Raw genomic sequence first — 16,730 nt, 5'->3', positions numbered from 1 at the left:
TGTTTTCCACATGTGAAGTTTTAAAGAAACATCTATAAAGAGTGATTTAATTTTAATCATAAAAATCTAATGTTTCGACATGTGAAGTTCGAAAGAAACATTTAAAAAGAGTGATTTACTTTTAAGAAAGATGTCATAATTTGCCAAATCCAAAACTTTAGCCAATCATTAATTCCAAAAAAATAGCAAACATTTATGAGAATAAAATATTTGAAATATAAATAATTAAATGTATCTCTAAAGCCACTTCTAGCAATTCATATGCAAAAGACAAATAAACTTAATAATCTAGATTGTCAAGTTCATTTTCTAGAATGGTTGTTCAACTTGACCCAATTCCAAAATCATTATTATGGTCACTAGACTTCTTGGTACTATCAAGCATGTCTTCAGCATTGTCTTGTGTCACCTCAAGTGGAAGCTCATCATCTCCATCATCTTGTGAACCACCATAATCCCACATTCTAGTGGGTCCAGTTTTATACTCTAATTGTTGTCGAGACAACAAGCGTAGATTTGAGTGTACAAACACCAAATCTTGTGCCTTTTTTGTACCTAGGCGATTCCTTTTTGATGAATGTATAAAGGCATATTCACTCCAATTTCTTTCACATGCAGATGAACTAGTAACCTGTAAAACAAAATTAACATTATGTTAGCAATAGACATTTGAAATCTTAAAAGGAAAATAATAAAAAATGAAGATTAGACTTAATTTCTTAAACAATAAATCAATACATTAAAGGTATTCAGTATTGATCATACCTGTGAAAGCAAACAGATAGCCAAACTATGAAGCAAGGGAGTCCCTGTACCATATTGCATCCAAAAGTCTATGGGTCCAAGTTGTTCTCTATTGTATGCACAATCTTCATTTGCAAAGTGGTCTTCTGATCTCAAGTACTTTCCCAACTCAAGTCGTAAAGTAGTGCGATCCTGACGATCGTAACACCTACTTATAAAAGTGTTCCAATTTTGCATCACTTCCACATCTGTAGACGGTTTCTTGTGAAACCATTTAGGATTGAGTAAAAATGAAATTGAATGAAGAGGGCTATGAAGCATTTTCCACCTTGTCAAACTAAGTTCCCACACTTCATTTCTAGTGTCTTTGTCAATCCTAGAATTTTCATCTTCCATTATATCATGAAGTTTCTCTCTCATTTGATCCATACTCTCAAAAACATCCCCTAAGCATGGTTGATCACTATCAAATATGCGAAGGGTGGAAACAATAGGTGTGATCAAGGTGACAACATCTTCCACTCTCCTCCAAAAATCCTCTGAAGAAATGCCAATAATAATGTCCTCAACTTTTGGGCCATCTCCAATATGAGAACCCTTCCATCTCTGCCAATCCATTGATACCACCATCTCTCTCAAAGATTGATGCATTTTAATAAGACGTTGAAGCATGATGAATGCAGATGCAAATCTAGTCTCAGCGCATCGAAGAAGTTGAAGATTTGCATATTTCCTATAAATTGCTATGGATGCTGCATGATTAATAATAAAATTTTGTAGCGTCTTTGCTTCATTTATAGTTTTCCCAACCCATGCAATGTTATTAATATCTTTTAGGAGCAAATTCATGCAGTGCACAGAACAAGGAGTCCAAAAAATTGTTGGATATTCATCCTCAATCAATCCCCCAGCAAGGACATTATTTGAGGCACTATCTGTAATAATTTGGACCACATTTTCTCTTCCAACCTCCTCTATTGCCTCTTTGAAGAGACCCATTAGGTATGAACCATCTTTTGTTTTTCCTGTGGTATCATGGGATTTTAAGAACATAACTCCTTTCGGACAAGATACCAAAATATTGATAAGGGGACGATGGTTGACATCTGTCCAACCATCTGAGACAATGGAGACCCCAAATTCTTTCCAACTATCTTTAATGTCATGAAGTCGAGCTTCAACCCGAGCCCTCTCTTCAGATAACACTGTCGTCCTCATCTTTTCATAACTAGGAGGCATGTAACCTTTAGGGGCAGTGTTAACTAAATCCCTCACCATTTCCTTCCAATAAGGAGATCTACAAACATTGAAAGCTATGTCGTTTGCGAAAAAAAATCGCCCAATGGATGCATCGAGATTTCCCCTCCCTTTCACATCCCATAAATTTTCAAGATGGGAAACTGGAACTTGATGTTGAGAATAAGAGTGTTGACCACCAACTACTAATCCACTAGGATTGTTGTTGGTTTGAATTGAACCTTCAACAATATGTCTCAATTTTTCAAGTTCATTAAATTGTTTATGTAGAGATGCTTTCTCTGTTTTAGGTACATTCGTACATATAATTGTTTGTTCTTTCTTTCCCATTCCAAGTAAATGCCATCGAACTCTTGCTACACTCCCTGTTTTTTGTGTTTTACAATAAGGGCAAAACCAAGACTTTGAACCACTTGATCCACTTGCTCCTCCACTATAAGATTTAGTGCATTTCACAGCCGCCCACAACCTTGCTTCAAATGCCTTTTTTGCTTCTTGATATTCTTTGCTTTCGACTTTTTTTGATACTCCCGCGGAAGAAGTCTGTTGGGAAAGGGGTGGTCTACTTTGTGAAGCTGATGAACTTTCTTCCATTGTAATGACAAATGAGTGGAATAAAGAATAGATAATTCTCTTCCACAACCAATTCTAATCTGCACGATTTATATTTGAAAACTAATTAAAAAATAAAAAGAAAAATAAAACTAATACTTAATTAGAAAATACAATTAACAAAGAGTTTGAAGAAATAAATTTATTCACTTGCATAGTTTAATGTATTGCATGAGAGAATATACTGATAGAGCAATCATAATTTCATTTGATGTAAAATTAAATTCAAAACTATTGAATTTCATTACTATACTTAAATTTTACAATGTGATATGTAGTAAGTGTAATTCTATTAATTATTTTAACTTCAATATTAAAGAAAAACATAAAATTCTATTAGTGGTACAAAAAAAATATTTAGTGCCTATTATTCAATTATTGTTCACTTCAATGTTTTTTCTATTATTGCCATTTGACCTTTATGGGTGGAAAAAGTAGTCCCTACAAAATTTTAACACAAATTTGAAACATAAACATTAGTTAAGTAATTAACAATTGTGAAGGCTAAATTTATGTGCATTTGATACTATCCAAATGAGTTAAACTAAACTAATTTTGTGAAAACTAAGAAATCTATAACTATGCAAACAACTAAAACTAAAGAAATTGTAAATGATAAATATGTAAGTACTTAAAAAAAAATAAACTAAAACAATTGTGAACACTTAAATTTTTACATCACTTAAGTGCTTGTACTAGAAATAAGTGATAAATTCTTGTACTAGAAGCATTTGAGTGTAATAACAATAAAAAAGTATAACATTGCTTGACAGAATATGGTACAAAGAAAATCAGATAAATTTATCTTAAATTGATGGAACTAAAAGAAAGTGGCCCTTACATGTTGAACATGTGTTTACACTATTTACGAGATTACTATTTATTAAGTTATAAAAGGAAAGAAATTATATTGTCACAAATGACCTGGTCAAACATCAAGAATATAACTAGAGAGCACCTAAGGCTATGCAAAACATTACATTCATTTATATTATTTTCTTGGGACTATACGGCTGGAATTGTTTTGAGGAAATACCACAGGAGACTGCATCAACTTTTGATTTTCCGGTTCAAATTGGATGGAAATATTTCAAATATTTGGGAGTGAAAATTTATTTAGGTATTCATTTCAAGGAAGTTTGGAAGGCGATAATACAAAAATTGAAAAAGAAAATAGGAAGTTGGGGTTCCTTTTGGTTGAACTTAGTAGGAAAAATAATATTAATTAAGTCTGTCTTATCTGCTTTGTCGAGTTATATGTGCTCTGGGCTTGTAGCTCCGAAGAGTATCAAAAAGCAAATTAGTATCATGATCAAAAAATTCTTATGGTAGGGGGAAAAATAATGAGGAGAAGTTTAATTTATTTAATTGGAACATAGTTTGAGTCCCTGTATTATTTTCATTTATACTAATTAAATATTACCTTTTTAAATTCTAATTAAATATTACCTTTTTAAATTCTAATTAAATATAACCTTTTACATGGTGAACGTTCATGTTGGAAATTTTGTCATGTATAACTTATAATTTTCACTACTTGTTTTTTATATCTTTACACAATCTAGTGACTTAATATCATGTCTTTACACAATCTAATGGCTTAATATCTTTTACATTAAAGGATAAAATCAATTAACTCTTTTTCTACTTTTAATTCTTTTTAACAAATATATTTATGCATTGCAATCAAATACAGTTGCATTCATGGAGAACTTTTACTTAATAGTTAAAAAGTGATTTGGAAAAAAAATTCCTAAATCAGAGAAATTATTAAAGTAATGTAGCGTAAAACTAAAACTAATAGACTTAAAACTAATAAATTATTAAAATAATGTAAATTTCTCAAACCATGGTAAAACTAATATACTTAATAAAAAAAGGGTGGTTATTTCAACCCTGCATATCATCAACTAAATATAAGCAAAGTGAATCTGATCTTCATGATTACCTAAAGTATTATTTAAAGTTATATTGTTTGACCGTTAGAAAATAAATATTGTATGTAAATCTAATGGCTTAATATCTTTTACATTAAAGAATAAAATCAATTAACTCTTTTTCTATTTTTAATTCCATTTAACAAATATATTTATGCATTGCAATCAAATACAGTTGCATTCATGGAGAACTTTTACTTAATAGTTAAAAAGTGATTTGGAAAAAAAATTCCTAAATCAGAGAAATTATTAAAGTAATGTAGCGTAAAACTAAAACTAATATACTTAAAACTACTAAATTATTAAAATAATGTAAATTTCTCAAACCATGGTAAAACTAATATACTTAATAAAGAAAGGGTGGTGGTTATTTCAAGACTATGGTCGCCATGAGCGATTATGGAGAGTACCACCGCATGGTCAAGAAACTGATACTTACAAACCTTCTGGGAGCTGCAGCTCAGGTAATCGGTGTTTAATATAAATTGGTTTTAAATCTATATGATCAGAGACGACCAAGGGGCGAAAGAATGACACATTTAATAGATCATAGTTGAATCTCAATAATAATCAAATCCAATGGCTTCTACAGCTTTGCAGGGCATTGTTCAGGTTCAGTTGGGTTACGGGTAATATTAGATCTGTTTGTTGATGACAGAAACAGAAGAGCATCCATTCCCTTCGAGAAAGCATGTTGCAGAGCATAATGGATAACATACATTCCCAGTCAGTATCTGCGGAAGGTGTGAACCTCAGGCAAATTTTCATCAATGAACTGTTTACATTTGCTCTGAAAGCGGTGAGTAGTATAAGAGTCCCGCTAACATTTGTGATTCATTTTCTTCTCTGTCAATCTGCTTGTTCGGAAATCTACATAATGAACAATTAATAATTGCTTCTGATTCCAAGAACCAGGTCATAGGCCGGGACATCGAATCCATATACGTTGAAGAGATAGGCAGTAATTTGTCTAAATGGGAAATCTACGAGATATTGGTAGCTGATCCCATGAAAGGTGCCATTGAAGTGGACTGGAGGGATTTTTTTCCTTATTTGAGGTGGGTTCCTTACCAGCACGTGGAAGACTCACGGTTACGGTTTACCTATTACAGGTTATTTTGTGAAGATATTTTTTAAATTCAACAAAAATTCGAAACCACAGCTAAAATAAGAACACCGTTTACAGTTAAAGATCAATTGCTAGCCTAGCTTCATTGAAACATACCAGTGAATTGGGAATTCTCACAAATCCAAAACGCTATGGACTCTGTTCGATGCGCTCCTCCTCTCTGATTAAACTGCTCTTGACCGGTGTCTGTTGAATGACGAACCTACGCTCCTCTCAGCTTAAATTGTGCTCACACCTCGCGTTACGGGCAGTCACTACGCTCCTCTCAGCGTAAATCGTGCTCACACAGCCGCTGACTCACAGAACTCAAGTTGGAAACCACTATTTTTGCAATGGATCAACTCGGCAACTTTTGTTTTTTAAATGGGATTTAACGAAAAAACGGAGACGGAACCAAAACGTTGCAGGGAAAACGGATAAACGTTTTTGCATAAAACGTTGGGGGAAACGATCAGTTTCGCCAAAAACCAGTTTCCTGTCCATAAAAACGAGAACGCCCGTATAAAACGTGGTTTCCCCTCGCGTATGGTTTCTGGAGCTGTTTTTCGCAGAAACGCTGCCAATCGTAACGTTTCTGGTAACATAGTCCATACTGATGCGAATTACTGAATGTTCAATCACTCTTGTTTCGTAGGGATTTTTTCCTACAGGTTTTGATGATGACATTTTTGATTTCATTCTCTTTCTACAGTCATGGCTTTCGCTGGGCTGTTTTGCATATGAACATTTTGTCGTTCCTGCATCTTTCATAAGGATTATATGTCATATTATCTGTTTCAGCCGGTTTGGGATGCATCATCCATTATTTGCATTTCTCTCTTTCTTATTTCTTTTAAGGAACGCTGAGGTTCATCCAGGCATGAATATATGAATATCTGACTATGTATATGTGTTTCATTATATTCTCTTAATATAATCTATCTGGTTTTTTCTCTCTGGAAAAAAGCAATGAATGAATATTATTTTAAAGTAGATCATCCAAGTAATTTGGCAGCAGGCTTCCAATCCAAGTAATTTGGCAGCAGGCTTCCAATCTGTAGCAGTGAAGGATTATTATTTTAAGGTAGATCATCCATGCTTCCAATCTGTAACCGTGAGAGAATATTATTTTAAGGTAGATCATCCAACTAATTTGGCAGCAGGCTTCCCATCTGTAGCCGTAAAGGCCGTGAAGGAAATATTATTTTAAGGTAGATGATCCAACTACAACTAATTTGGCAGCAGGCTTCCATTCTGTAGCCGTGAAGCCGTGAAGTAATATTATTGGAATATTATTATTTTAAAATAGATCATCCAAATTGGATTCCAATTTGAGGTATCGGAACTCAAAATAATTCTCTGTTAAATTATTTTTTCACTCGTACTTACCTCAAGTTTACCCTAAGCTGGACAAGATCCTTTTTTGGATGGACAAGATACTCTTTTTGGATGATGATATGGTACTACACAGATTTGGCTACACTTTGGTCTGTCAACTTCCAAGGAAATTTGAGGTATCGGAACTCAAAATAATTCTCTGTTTTTTCACTTGTATTTACCTCAAGTTTACGACAAGATCCTTTTTTGGATGGACAAGATACTCTTTTTGGATGATGATATGGTACTACACAGAGATTTGAGATTTGGCTACACTTTGGTCTGTCAACTTCCAAGGAAATTGAGGAAATTTAAATTGATCCTTTTTTGGATGGACAAATACTCTTTTTGGACGATGATATGGTACTACACAGAGATTTGAGATTTGGCTACATCTGTCAACTGCCAAGGAAATTTAGAAATTTAGGAAATTTAAATGGTGCAGTGGTAGTGAGAGTTTCCATCGCTTCTGACAAATATCTGGCCTTTTCTAATCCTCACATAGCCCAGAACTTCTATCCGAATTCTTGTGGTTGGGTATGTGGATGAATGTTTTTCTTAAAAAGAACGAAAACTAAGAATGTGATATAACTAACCAGGATTTACCACAAGTCGCAAAGTGGGTTAGTTTCTGTACCAATCTTTGTATCTCATTGGTGTGATATAGAATGTTTTTTAATTAAAAAAATCTCATTTTAATGAGCTTTCCTAATTGCAATTTTGTATCCTGACATATCTACAACAATACAATATCAATTAATTGATCGCTGGAATTGCATTTATATCATTATTTCCGTTTCTATTGATTTCCATTCATCCATGGAGTTCAGGATGACATATCTACACTACAATATCAATTAATTGAACGCTGGAATTGCATTTATATCATTATTTCCGTTTTGCATTTATATCTTTATTTCCGTTTCTATCCATTTGTTCATGGAGTTCAGGATATCTGTATCTGTTCATTTGTCAATGGATCCAATGGAACTAGGATTGAAGCAATTTCCGTTTCTATTGATTTTGATTCATCCATGGAGTTCAGGATGACATATCTACACTACAATATCAATTAATTGAATGCTGGAATTGCATTTATATCATTATTTCCGTTTCTATCCATTTGTCAATGGAAATGGAACTAGGATTGAAGCAATTATTTTATATATATATATATATATATATATATATTATATATTTTTTTTTTTAAATTATAAATTTTTATTCTGGAAGGCATTCACAATCGGGAACCTCTAAAGCTGCTTCATAATTTTGAAAAAGCTGCTTCATAAATTTTGAAAAAGCTGCTTCATAATTTTGAGGCAGTTCTAGAATAAATTTGTTTTTTATTTTTATCAAATAATATGCCTGAATTTGTCCTTTCTATAAATAAGGGATATATCCCTGCTGAGTTTTTTTTTCAAAATGTCATTTGTTATTACACTGACTGCTTTGCATAGATCCAGATGACTGCTTTGCATAGATCCAGATAAAATGCTAATTAAGTTTTTTCTTCTAATTAAGTTCTTCTTTGACTGCTTTGCATTTCTTCTAATTAAGTTCTTCTTTGACTGCTTTGCATAAAGTTCATGAACTTTTTCTTCCTTGCTTTGCATAGATCCAGATACAATGCTAATTAAGTTATTTCTTGACTAATTCCTTGACTGGAGATAAAATGTTAATTAAGCTCTTCTTTTGAAAATGATAAATGAATTAAGTTCTTCCTTGACTGCATAGATCCAGATAAAATGTTAATTAAGTTCGTGATAAATGAATATGAGGATAAAATTGATAAATTTATCATTAAGTTATTCCTTGACTGCCTAGATCCAGATGAAAATTAAGTTCGTGATAAATGAATATGCATAGAGGATAAAAATGATAAATCAATATTCATAGAGGGTAAATTATGAATATGAGAATGTATGAATTACATTTGTTATGAAAAGTTCTAAATAAAAATGATAAATGATAAATTATGAATATGGGTAAATTATGAATATGAGAATGTATGAATTACATTTGTTATAAAAAGTTTTAAATAAAAATGATAAATAATATTCATAAATGATAAATTATGAATATGTGTATGAATATGAGAGATAAATTATGAATATGAGTGGATCTATGAATATTCATAGAGGATAAATTATGAATGTGTATGATTATGAGAGATAAATTATGAATGTGTATAAATATGAGAGGATGTATGAATTACATTTGTTATAGAAAGTCCTCTCTATCAAAATCGACTAAGTTCTTGACTGCTCTGCATAGATCCAAATAAATTGTTAATTAAGTTCTTCCTTTCCATCAAAATGATAAATTGTTAATTAAGTTCTTCTTTTCCATCAAAATGATGATAAATGAATATGCATGGATAAATTATGAATACACATCATATAAAAATGATAAAATGATAAATGAATATAAATAAAAATGATAAATGAATATGCATAAATAAAAATGATAAAATGATAAATGAATACAAATAAAAATGATAAATGAATATGCATAGAGGATAAAATAAAAATGATACATGAATATGCATAAAGGATAAATTATGAATGTCTATGAATATAGAGGATAAATTATGAATACACATGATAAATAAAAATGATAAATGAATATGGATAAAGGATAAATTATGAATATGATGATAAATAAAAATGATAAATGAATATGGATAGAGGATAAATTATGAAAATGATGAAAAATAAAAATGATAAATGAATATGGATAAAGGATAAATTATGAATATGTGTATGAATATGAGAGGATGTATGAATTAAATTTGTTATAAAAAATCCTTTTCATCAAAATGAATATGGATATAGGATAAATTATGAATATGTGTATAAATTAAATTTGTTATAAAAAATCTTTTCCATCAAAATGATAAATGAATATGGATGATAAATGAACATGCTAATGAATGGTTCAATATCTATGTACACTTGTTTTCTCACAAGGGTCTTCACCTTAATGGAAATGCCTCCTCTTAACGGCAAAACCAAGTGAAGAGAGGATAAGTGGGAGAGGATATTTAAAGTTGGTAAAAATTTATTACATTGAAACACTAAAACCCTATTTATTTTTATTTTAATAATTCGTATGTGTGAATTAAAACTTTATTTATTTTTATTTTAATAGTTCGTATATATGAATTAATTAAATTTGTTATAAAAGGTGAAAACTTTTTCTCAGATCATAAGATTTGTGGAAGATTGATTTGTGGAAGATTGATGAGAAACATATCATAAAAATTACATCATAAGATAAGTTTTGTGAAAGATTGATGAGAAACATATTATTAGAATCACATAAGATAAGATTTGTGAAAGATTGATGAGAAATATAGCATTAAGAATCACATAAGATAAGATAGATCATAAGAATCACATAATATAAGATTTGTGAAAGATTGATGAGAAATCTATCATAAAAATAAATTAATAAATTAAGATTAAGAGAAAACTATTCTAGAATTTAGATTTAAGAGATTAAAAAGAGGACTATTCTAGAATTTAGATTTTGTAGAAGATTGATGAGAAACATATCATAAAAAATAAGATGACTAATTTAGAATTTAGATTTGGTGAAAGATTGATGAGAAACATATCATAAAAATTAAGAGATTAAGAGAGGACTATTCTAGAATTTAGATTTAAGAGATTAAGAGGGGACTATTCTAGAATTTAGATTTTGTGGAAGATTGATGAGAAACATATCATAAAAATTAAGAGGACTAATTTAGAATTTAGATTTTGAGGAAGATTGATGAGAAACATATCATAAAAATTAAGAGAACTAATTTAGAATTTAGATTTTGTGGAATATTGATGAGAAACATATCATAAAAATTAAGAGGCTTATTCTAGATTTTGTGGAAGATTGATGAGAAACATATCATAAAAATTGAGAGGACTAATTTAGAATTTAGATTTTGTGAAATATTGATGAGAAACATATCATAAAAATTAAGAGGCTTATTCTAAAATTTGTGGAAGATTGATGAGAAATATAAGTAACTATAAATAATTTAAAAGGACACTTGTCAAAGAATGATGAAAGCAAACTATAAGCTAGAAGATTGATGAGAAATATAAGTAACTATAAGTAGTTTAAAAAGACATTTGTGAAAGAATGATAAAAACAAACTATAAGTAGATAAGAGTATGATACTTAATTTATTCAAAATATCAAAAACTATTTTAAAGAAAGCATGGTATATGTAAATAAGAGTATTAAAAAAAGATTAAGAATATCAAAAATTATTTTAAGGAAAGCATGGTATATGTGAATAAGAGTATTAAAAATATTAAAAAATTCTTTTAAGGATAAAAAAGCATGGTATATATGAATAAGTAGAGTATGAGTATGATACTTGATTTATTTCAAAATATTTTTTAATATTTTAAGGGAAAACATATTTTAAGGAAAGCATGGTATATGTGAAGAACATGATACATAATTTATTGAAAAAAAAAACTTTTAAAGAAAAATTCAAATATCAAAAAACTTTTAAGGAAAATATGGTATATGTGAAATATTTAAAAAATGGTATATTTGAATAAGAAAGTATGATATATTTGAATAAGAGTATGATAAAAGAAACATTTTAAGGAACACATGGTATATTTGAATAAGAGTATTATGCATAATTTATTCAAATTATTAAAAAATATCAAAATAATATTTTAGGAAAGCATGGTATATGTAGAAGATTGAGGAAAACAAACCGAAGTATATAGTTCTCTTAGTATCAAACTATAAACAAACTGAAGTATATGGTTCTCTTAGTATCAAACTATGTACTTTATTTTGGTTCATCACTAAACAAAGTTTTAATGAAAACAAAGCAAAGTACTATGAATAATAATGAAGGTGATAGTTTGCTAGTTTTTTTGAATTATATATATATATATATATATATATATATATATACATATACATACATATACATATACATATACATATACATATATAAGGTATGATATTTTTAAAATATAAATAGATACAGGGTGATATTTTTCAAAAATAAAAATAAAGTGGATTCTCAGTTTGTAGAATTGTTCCAAAGAGCATGCAATGAGCTATGTCCATTCCATTTCTTCATTTTCAAATGTGCAATCATTGATGATGCATTAATGAACTTTCATTTGTTGGGTTGCATCTATGAATTGTTTTGTTGTTTTTGCAAATAGGATTGGACTTCTCACATTTGTTCTTGTTGCTAAGAATCTTCAACCTCCTCAAGAGAATGTGTGTAGTATTTCTTTTTTCACCCATTTAACCAAGGGAGAACTTCCTATCAAAGCATACATAGTGTAGGAGCTTGCAAAGATGGAAATTAGGTTCATTCCCTTCTTGTCTGTGTTGCTAAGAATCTTCAACCTCCTCAAGAGAGTCTGTGTAGTATTTCCCATCAAAGCATATATAGTACGGGAAGCATATATAGTATGGGAGCTAGCAGAGGTGGCAATTAAGTTCATTTATTTTTCTTTTTGAAACCTTAAATAAGATTTTCAAATTGTCATATCAATCAAACTTTTTATAACATTTTTAAAAAATGGTATTTAATTTCCATATTGTTTAATATTTGTATGATAATAACTTATATTACATTCTTTATGGTCAATTTATTATAATAATAACTCAAAGAGAATATTATATCATGTTTCATAACTCTCTCCTTTCTTATCACACTTATGTACTAGCAATTGCCCCAAAAGGTGCAAAGAGAGGCCGATAGAAATGTTAAATTGAAAGAATTGTATTTTGGTTTAAAATAATAAATATTATAAGGTGACGTAAAATCTGTGCACATATGTCAAGCAGGACTATACCCAGAGGTCGAGTAGGAAACCATGCTAGATGTCTCAACGAGAATGAAAGTGTTGACGACAGTGGCTTGCCTATAATGTGTCTAGGCTCTCCCATTGATTTGTGAACATTCCATCTTACTTGCAATAGTGCACTGTATCGCTCTTATACTTGTCATTTGAATTACTTGCTCATTGACCTTTGATATTGTTCTATCTTTTTGAGCTCAGGTAAGACATGAAGGTCCGGAACCTTCCTCGACTAGAAGGAACGAATCACAAAATTGAAGGGAAAAAAAACCTGCTGATGATATGTTGCAAGAATCCATGCAAATTATGAGAATAGTTTGATGTTCATTGAAATTTATTTACATCACAAAGAGTATTAGGAAAACTTTGAATACATAGTTTAATTATTATATATATAAAAGCCCTGAACACAATTTCAGGAAATAGCATACAGAATCCATCCCTAGACAATAAACTACAGAAACTTTAAACAGCGTAATACAACGAAATTAACTTATTGCTTGCACATGCATATGAGCTTGTACGCACACACAAAAACACCTATTTGAATTCCTCTGCATTCGCCTTAATGTGATCGACTGCTGTGGGAAAATCCTCGTCCAGAAATATATCCCAATGCCCATCCCATCTGATGAAAAACTCAGTATCCGTGAAATACTACACCCTGTGCACATCAGGCGCAGGAGTATAGAGATATCCCCGGGGTCCAAATCGAAGCACTGCTTCTTAGTGAAACATTCTTGTGTTCCTCCACATGTATCTGCCGGAAACATTCCAATGCTTCGCCATGAAACCCATTATGCACAAGTCCAGCAATCATAGCTGTCCATGTGACCACATCTCGATGGCGCATTTCCTCAAACACTTGGGTTGCATCCTCCACAGAACGGCACCTGCAATACATATCCACAAGCACACCTCCCACAAAGACATCAAGCTCATAACCGGTCTTGATAACCTGCCCATGAATCTCCATCCCCTGTTGCAGGTCCATTAAGCTTCCGCATGCCTTCAACATGATTGAGAATGTAAAATTATCGAGCTCCGTGCCAGATAACTTCATCTGATTATAAATCTCCATAGCCTTGGTTTCACAGAACCCATTCTTAACATAAGCTCTGAGCAAAGCATTCCACATAAACATAGTCCGCTCAGAGGCTTCATCGAATGCCGCCCGCGCATCGACAATGCTTCCATAGGCAGAATAAAGATAAACAAGCTTGGCAGCCAAGTAGGGATTCTGATGAGCCCCTGTGATTCTCATGTGGGCGTGTGCCCCTTAATTGCATTCTCCCAAATGTTTTTCAACTAAGCTTGTAGAGGAACTGCCACAACTCCAACCGTGACTTTAGCAAGTGAATCCTCTTTTCTATTTATAACATTCAAATTAAAACCTGATTAATAAAATAATATTTCTTTACAAAAGACCCTGGTATCCTCCTTTTTTCCCTTTGAGTGAATAAAATAGGCCCACAATGCCACTTGTCATCTCCATAAGGAAAGAGCTAGCCTCTAAATCTGTAGAGAAAACCTCAACATTGTGTCCTTATCCCAAAACACCTCAAAAGGTGACATATGCCTTTAAATATGTGACAATGGATTAAATAATGTGTCCTCTTTAGTTGGCGGTCTGCACTCATATAAGCTATATTCTCTTCTGAAAACTTCCCAGTTTTGTCCCTCAACATTCTCGTAGATGCTTTCTTCAAAATTGTAGGATATAATTTCAGGTGTAATTTCCAGCTTTATTTCTCACTGTGCCCATAAATCAACGCTGCAATTATTGCAGTGATTCCTGGTGTTGTCAGTGGTGAAAGTCCTATTTCTGTTCGTTTGCTCAGGAGATTTTTGATGTTAGGTACCTTTCCTTAGTTTTCCATTTCCCCACTTACTGCTGGTTTTCTGTTCTTGTACTCAATAAATAGAGCCTTCTTACCAGCATCATTAAGGTTCTTTACTTCAAATGGGGTGAATTCCTTTCTGATGTAGCCATGTAGTTCTCCTCAATTTTTTATCAACGTTTGAGGAACTTCTACTTTGATATTTAGCAAGATTGCTGATTTCTTATATTCAGTGGTGTAGTCCTGTACAATTTTTCTTGTGTTTGTGAAAATATCACAATTAAATGGATCTTCTTGATATCCAATATCGTAGAACTGATCCTTCAACAACATTTTGAATGTCTCCCATGATACTATCGAGGGTCTCCTTTGCTGCTTCAAAGATTGCATATAGCTGTCTCACCTTAAAGCATGGTGGAAGATAACGAGGAAGTCCTCAAATTCAGAAGGTTTCAGGCTGTTTACCCTTAGTATCCTCTTGATGAGAATTTCCTTCTTTCTTGAAATTTACTGAGCATTCCTCTTTCTTTGTCATTAGATGGGTCATCATTTTTGTTAACATACCAATATTTGTTTTTAACCGACTAAGGATGATCTTTGGTTCTTCTCTTTCTTCTTGGTATTGTTTGTCAATATGAAAGACCAAATACACAATGCATGGGAGATGTAAAATATGATCTTTATATCAAATGGGGCCATTGCATACAATGAGGCATATCTCCTTTTATATTACTGGTTATTTGTTGTACAACTAATTTCCCTAATCACGTTATTTACAAGTGAATTTGAATTAATCTTACCAAAATGCTTAGTTCATTGAAGTTTATCTATTATGTTATCAATGCATGGCAATGGATATCAGTTTTTAAGGGTATGGATCAACAATCGTCAACACTTTTCCATTATAAAAGATCATGGCCTATGATCTCAAATATTTGGAATAGGAACGGAGGTAGTGATCATTTTACGATAAATGAAGACTGGAGAACAATAGAGATTGCCCATTACGTACAACTCAAGTGGATCAATCTCGAAAGAATGATAAATCAGGGGCTGTGATGAAGGACGTAACCCAGAAATAAGCTCAATGAATATACAGGCAGACCAAAGATAATCAACGTTCTATACTGCAAACACCTATCTGTGGATATTAGCCTTGTTGACCATTTTCAATAAGGGATCAGAGATCTGTCCCCAATTCTTTTGATACAAGACACTGGTTCAACAAATTCATGGATTTCTCGGAGAGGAGGTAGAACTTCTAATCCAAGCAGCTTTGCAGGTCAACGTGAAAGAATTTAAAATGCGAAGGTATAATCAGTCGTGCAGAGGAACTTCAAGCAAGCCAGGTAAATTGAAACATAGATTTTATAACCTGGTGCAGAGGAACTTCAAGCAAGCCAGGTAAATTGAAACATAGATTTTATAACCTGGATTAGATTCTGGCAAATAGTCTATCAAGCATAAGGCCTAAACTGGTTGAAATAGCTGATATTTACGATTGGATTGAAAGGAACTCTTTACATAATGTGCTATGGGACTCCAACAACCTGAGGGAGAAAGCCATAAATCAAAGTCATCAGATGAAGCTCAACCTCCACTGCAGTGATGACTACAGTCACATCACTGTAAGACCCTACAACCTGCAAGGTAGATTCTGGATCTACTATGATATGTTCCATAGAAGTCTCAATTGAATTTTTCAGTCTATATATTATAGTTTCTGTTTAATTTTGTATATTGTTATTAACTAAACTGTTAGAATCCCAAAATTGACATAAAAGGATCAAACTTTTGGTAATAGATTCTTGGTCACTATTCAAGACCATAGAGAGATTTCTTAATTTGCAAACCAATGACTCTGTCTTTTTCAACATAGTGCTCTATTATTGTCATATAATCTATCTCCTCCTCCAAGCCACCATGCAAGAAGAATGTTTTCACATTCATCTATTCAATATTTAAATCAAAAGCTCTTGCTTTAGAAATAGGGAATATG

At 31.8% G+C, this 16,730-nt stretch overlaps 3 protein-coding genes across 3 annotated transcripts; 1 reads left to right on the top strand and 2 right to left on the bottom strand.

Moving 5' to 3' along the window:
* Positions 1–322: 322 nt before the first annotated feature.
* On the bottom strand, positions 323–2,595 carry LOC149248848 (uncharacterized). The gene is made up of 2 exons (XM_089451238.1): positions 766–2,595; positions 323–631 (listed from the first exon to the last, which is right to left on the bottom strand). The coding sequence occupies exons 1-2, from the start codon at positions 2,593–2,595 to the stop codon at positions 323–325; spliced, it is 2,139 nt and encodes a 712-aa protein (XP_089307364.1).
* Positions 2,596–4,930: 2,335 nt separating this feature from the next.
* On the top strand, positions 4,931–6,288 carry LOC149248847 (ent-kaurene oxidase-like). The gene is made up of 4 exons (XM_089451236.1): positions 4,931–5,014; positions 5,209–5,349; positions 5,466–5,662; positions 6,135–6,288. Exons 1-4 carry the CDS (start codon positions 4,931–4,933, stop codon positions 6,286–6,288), a joined length of 576 nt encoding a protein of 191 aa, XP_089307362.1.
* Positions 6,289–13,563: 7,275 nt separating this feature from the next.
* On the bottom strand, positions 13,564–14,154 carry LOC149248846 (pentatricopeptide repeat-containing protein At2g33680-like). Its single transcript, XM_089451235.1, has one exon. It carries the CDS (start codon positions 14,152–14,154, stop codon positions 13,564–13,566), a length of 591 nt encoding a protein of 196 aa, XP_089307361.1.
* Positions 14,155–16,730: the final 2,576 nt, after the last annotated feature.

The sequence above is a fragment of the Pinus tabuliformis genome, chromosome 7, assembly GCF_031772625.1.
Source record: "Pinus tabuliformis cultivar Carrire ecotype Pingquan chromosome 7, CPIR1, whole genome shotgun sequence".
NCBI lineage: Eukaryota > Viridiplantae > Streptophyta > Pinopsida > Pinales > Pinaceae > Pinus > Pinus tabuliformis.
This window is presented reverse-complemented; position numbering and strand designations above follow the sequence as displayed.

What these genes read in the sequence shown, in the direction of transcription:
- LOC149248847 (XM_089451236.1), top strand. Translation starts at nt 4,931, where the DNA reads ATGGTCGCCATGAGCGATTATGGAGAGTACCACCGCATGGTCAAGAAA. An exon ending in TTCTGGGAGCTGCAGCTCAG is followed by an intron (nt 5,015 to 5,208) that starts GTAATCGGTGTT and finishes TGTTGATGACAG; the next exon opens with AAACAGAAGAGCATCCATTC. An exon ending in TTACATTTGCTCTGAAAGCG is followed by an intron (nt 5,350 to 5,465) that starts GTGAGTAGTATA and finishes TCCAAGAACCAG; the next exon opens with GTCATAGGCCGGGACATCGA.
- LOC149248846 (XM_089451235.1), bottom strand. Translation starts at nt 14,154, where the DNA reads ATGAGAATCACAGGGGCTCATCAGAATCCCTACTTGGCTGCCAAGCTT.
- LOC149248848 (XM_089451238.1), bottom strand. Translation starts at nt 2,595, where the DNA reads ATGGAAGAAAGTTCATCAGCTTCACAAAGTAGACCACCCCTTTCCCAA. An exon ending in CTATCTGTTTGCTTTCACAG is followed by an intron (nt 632 to 765) that starts GTATGATCAATA and finishes TTTGTTTTACAG; the next exon opens with GTTACTAGTTCATCTGCATG.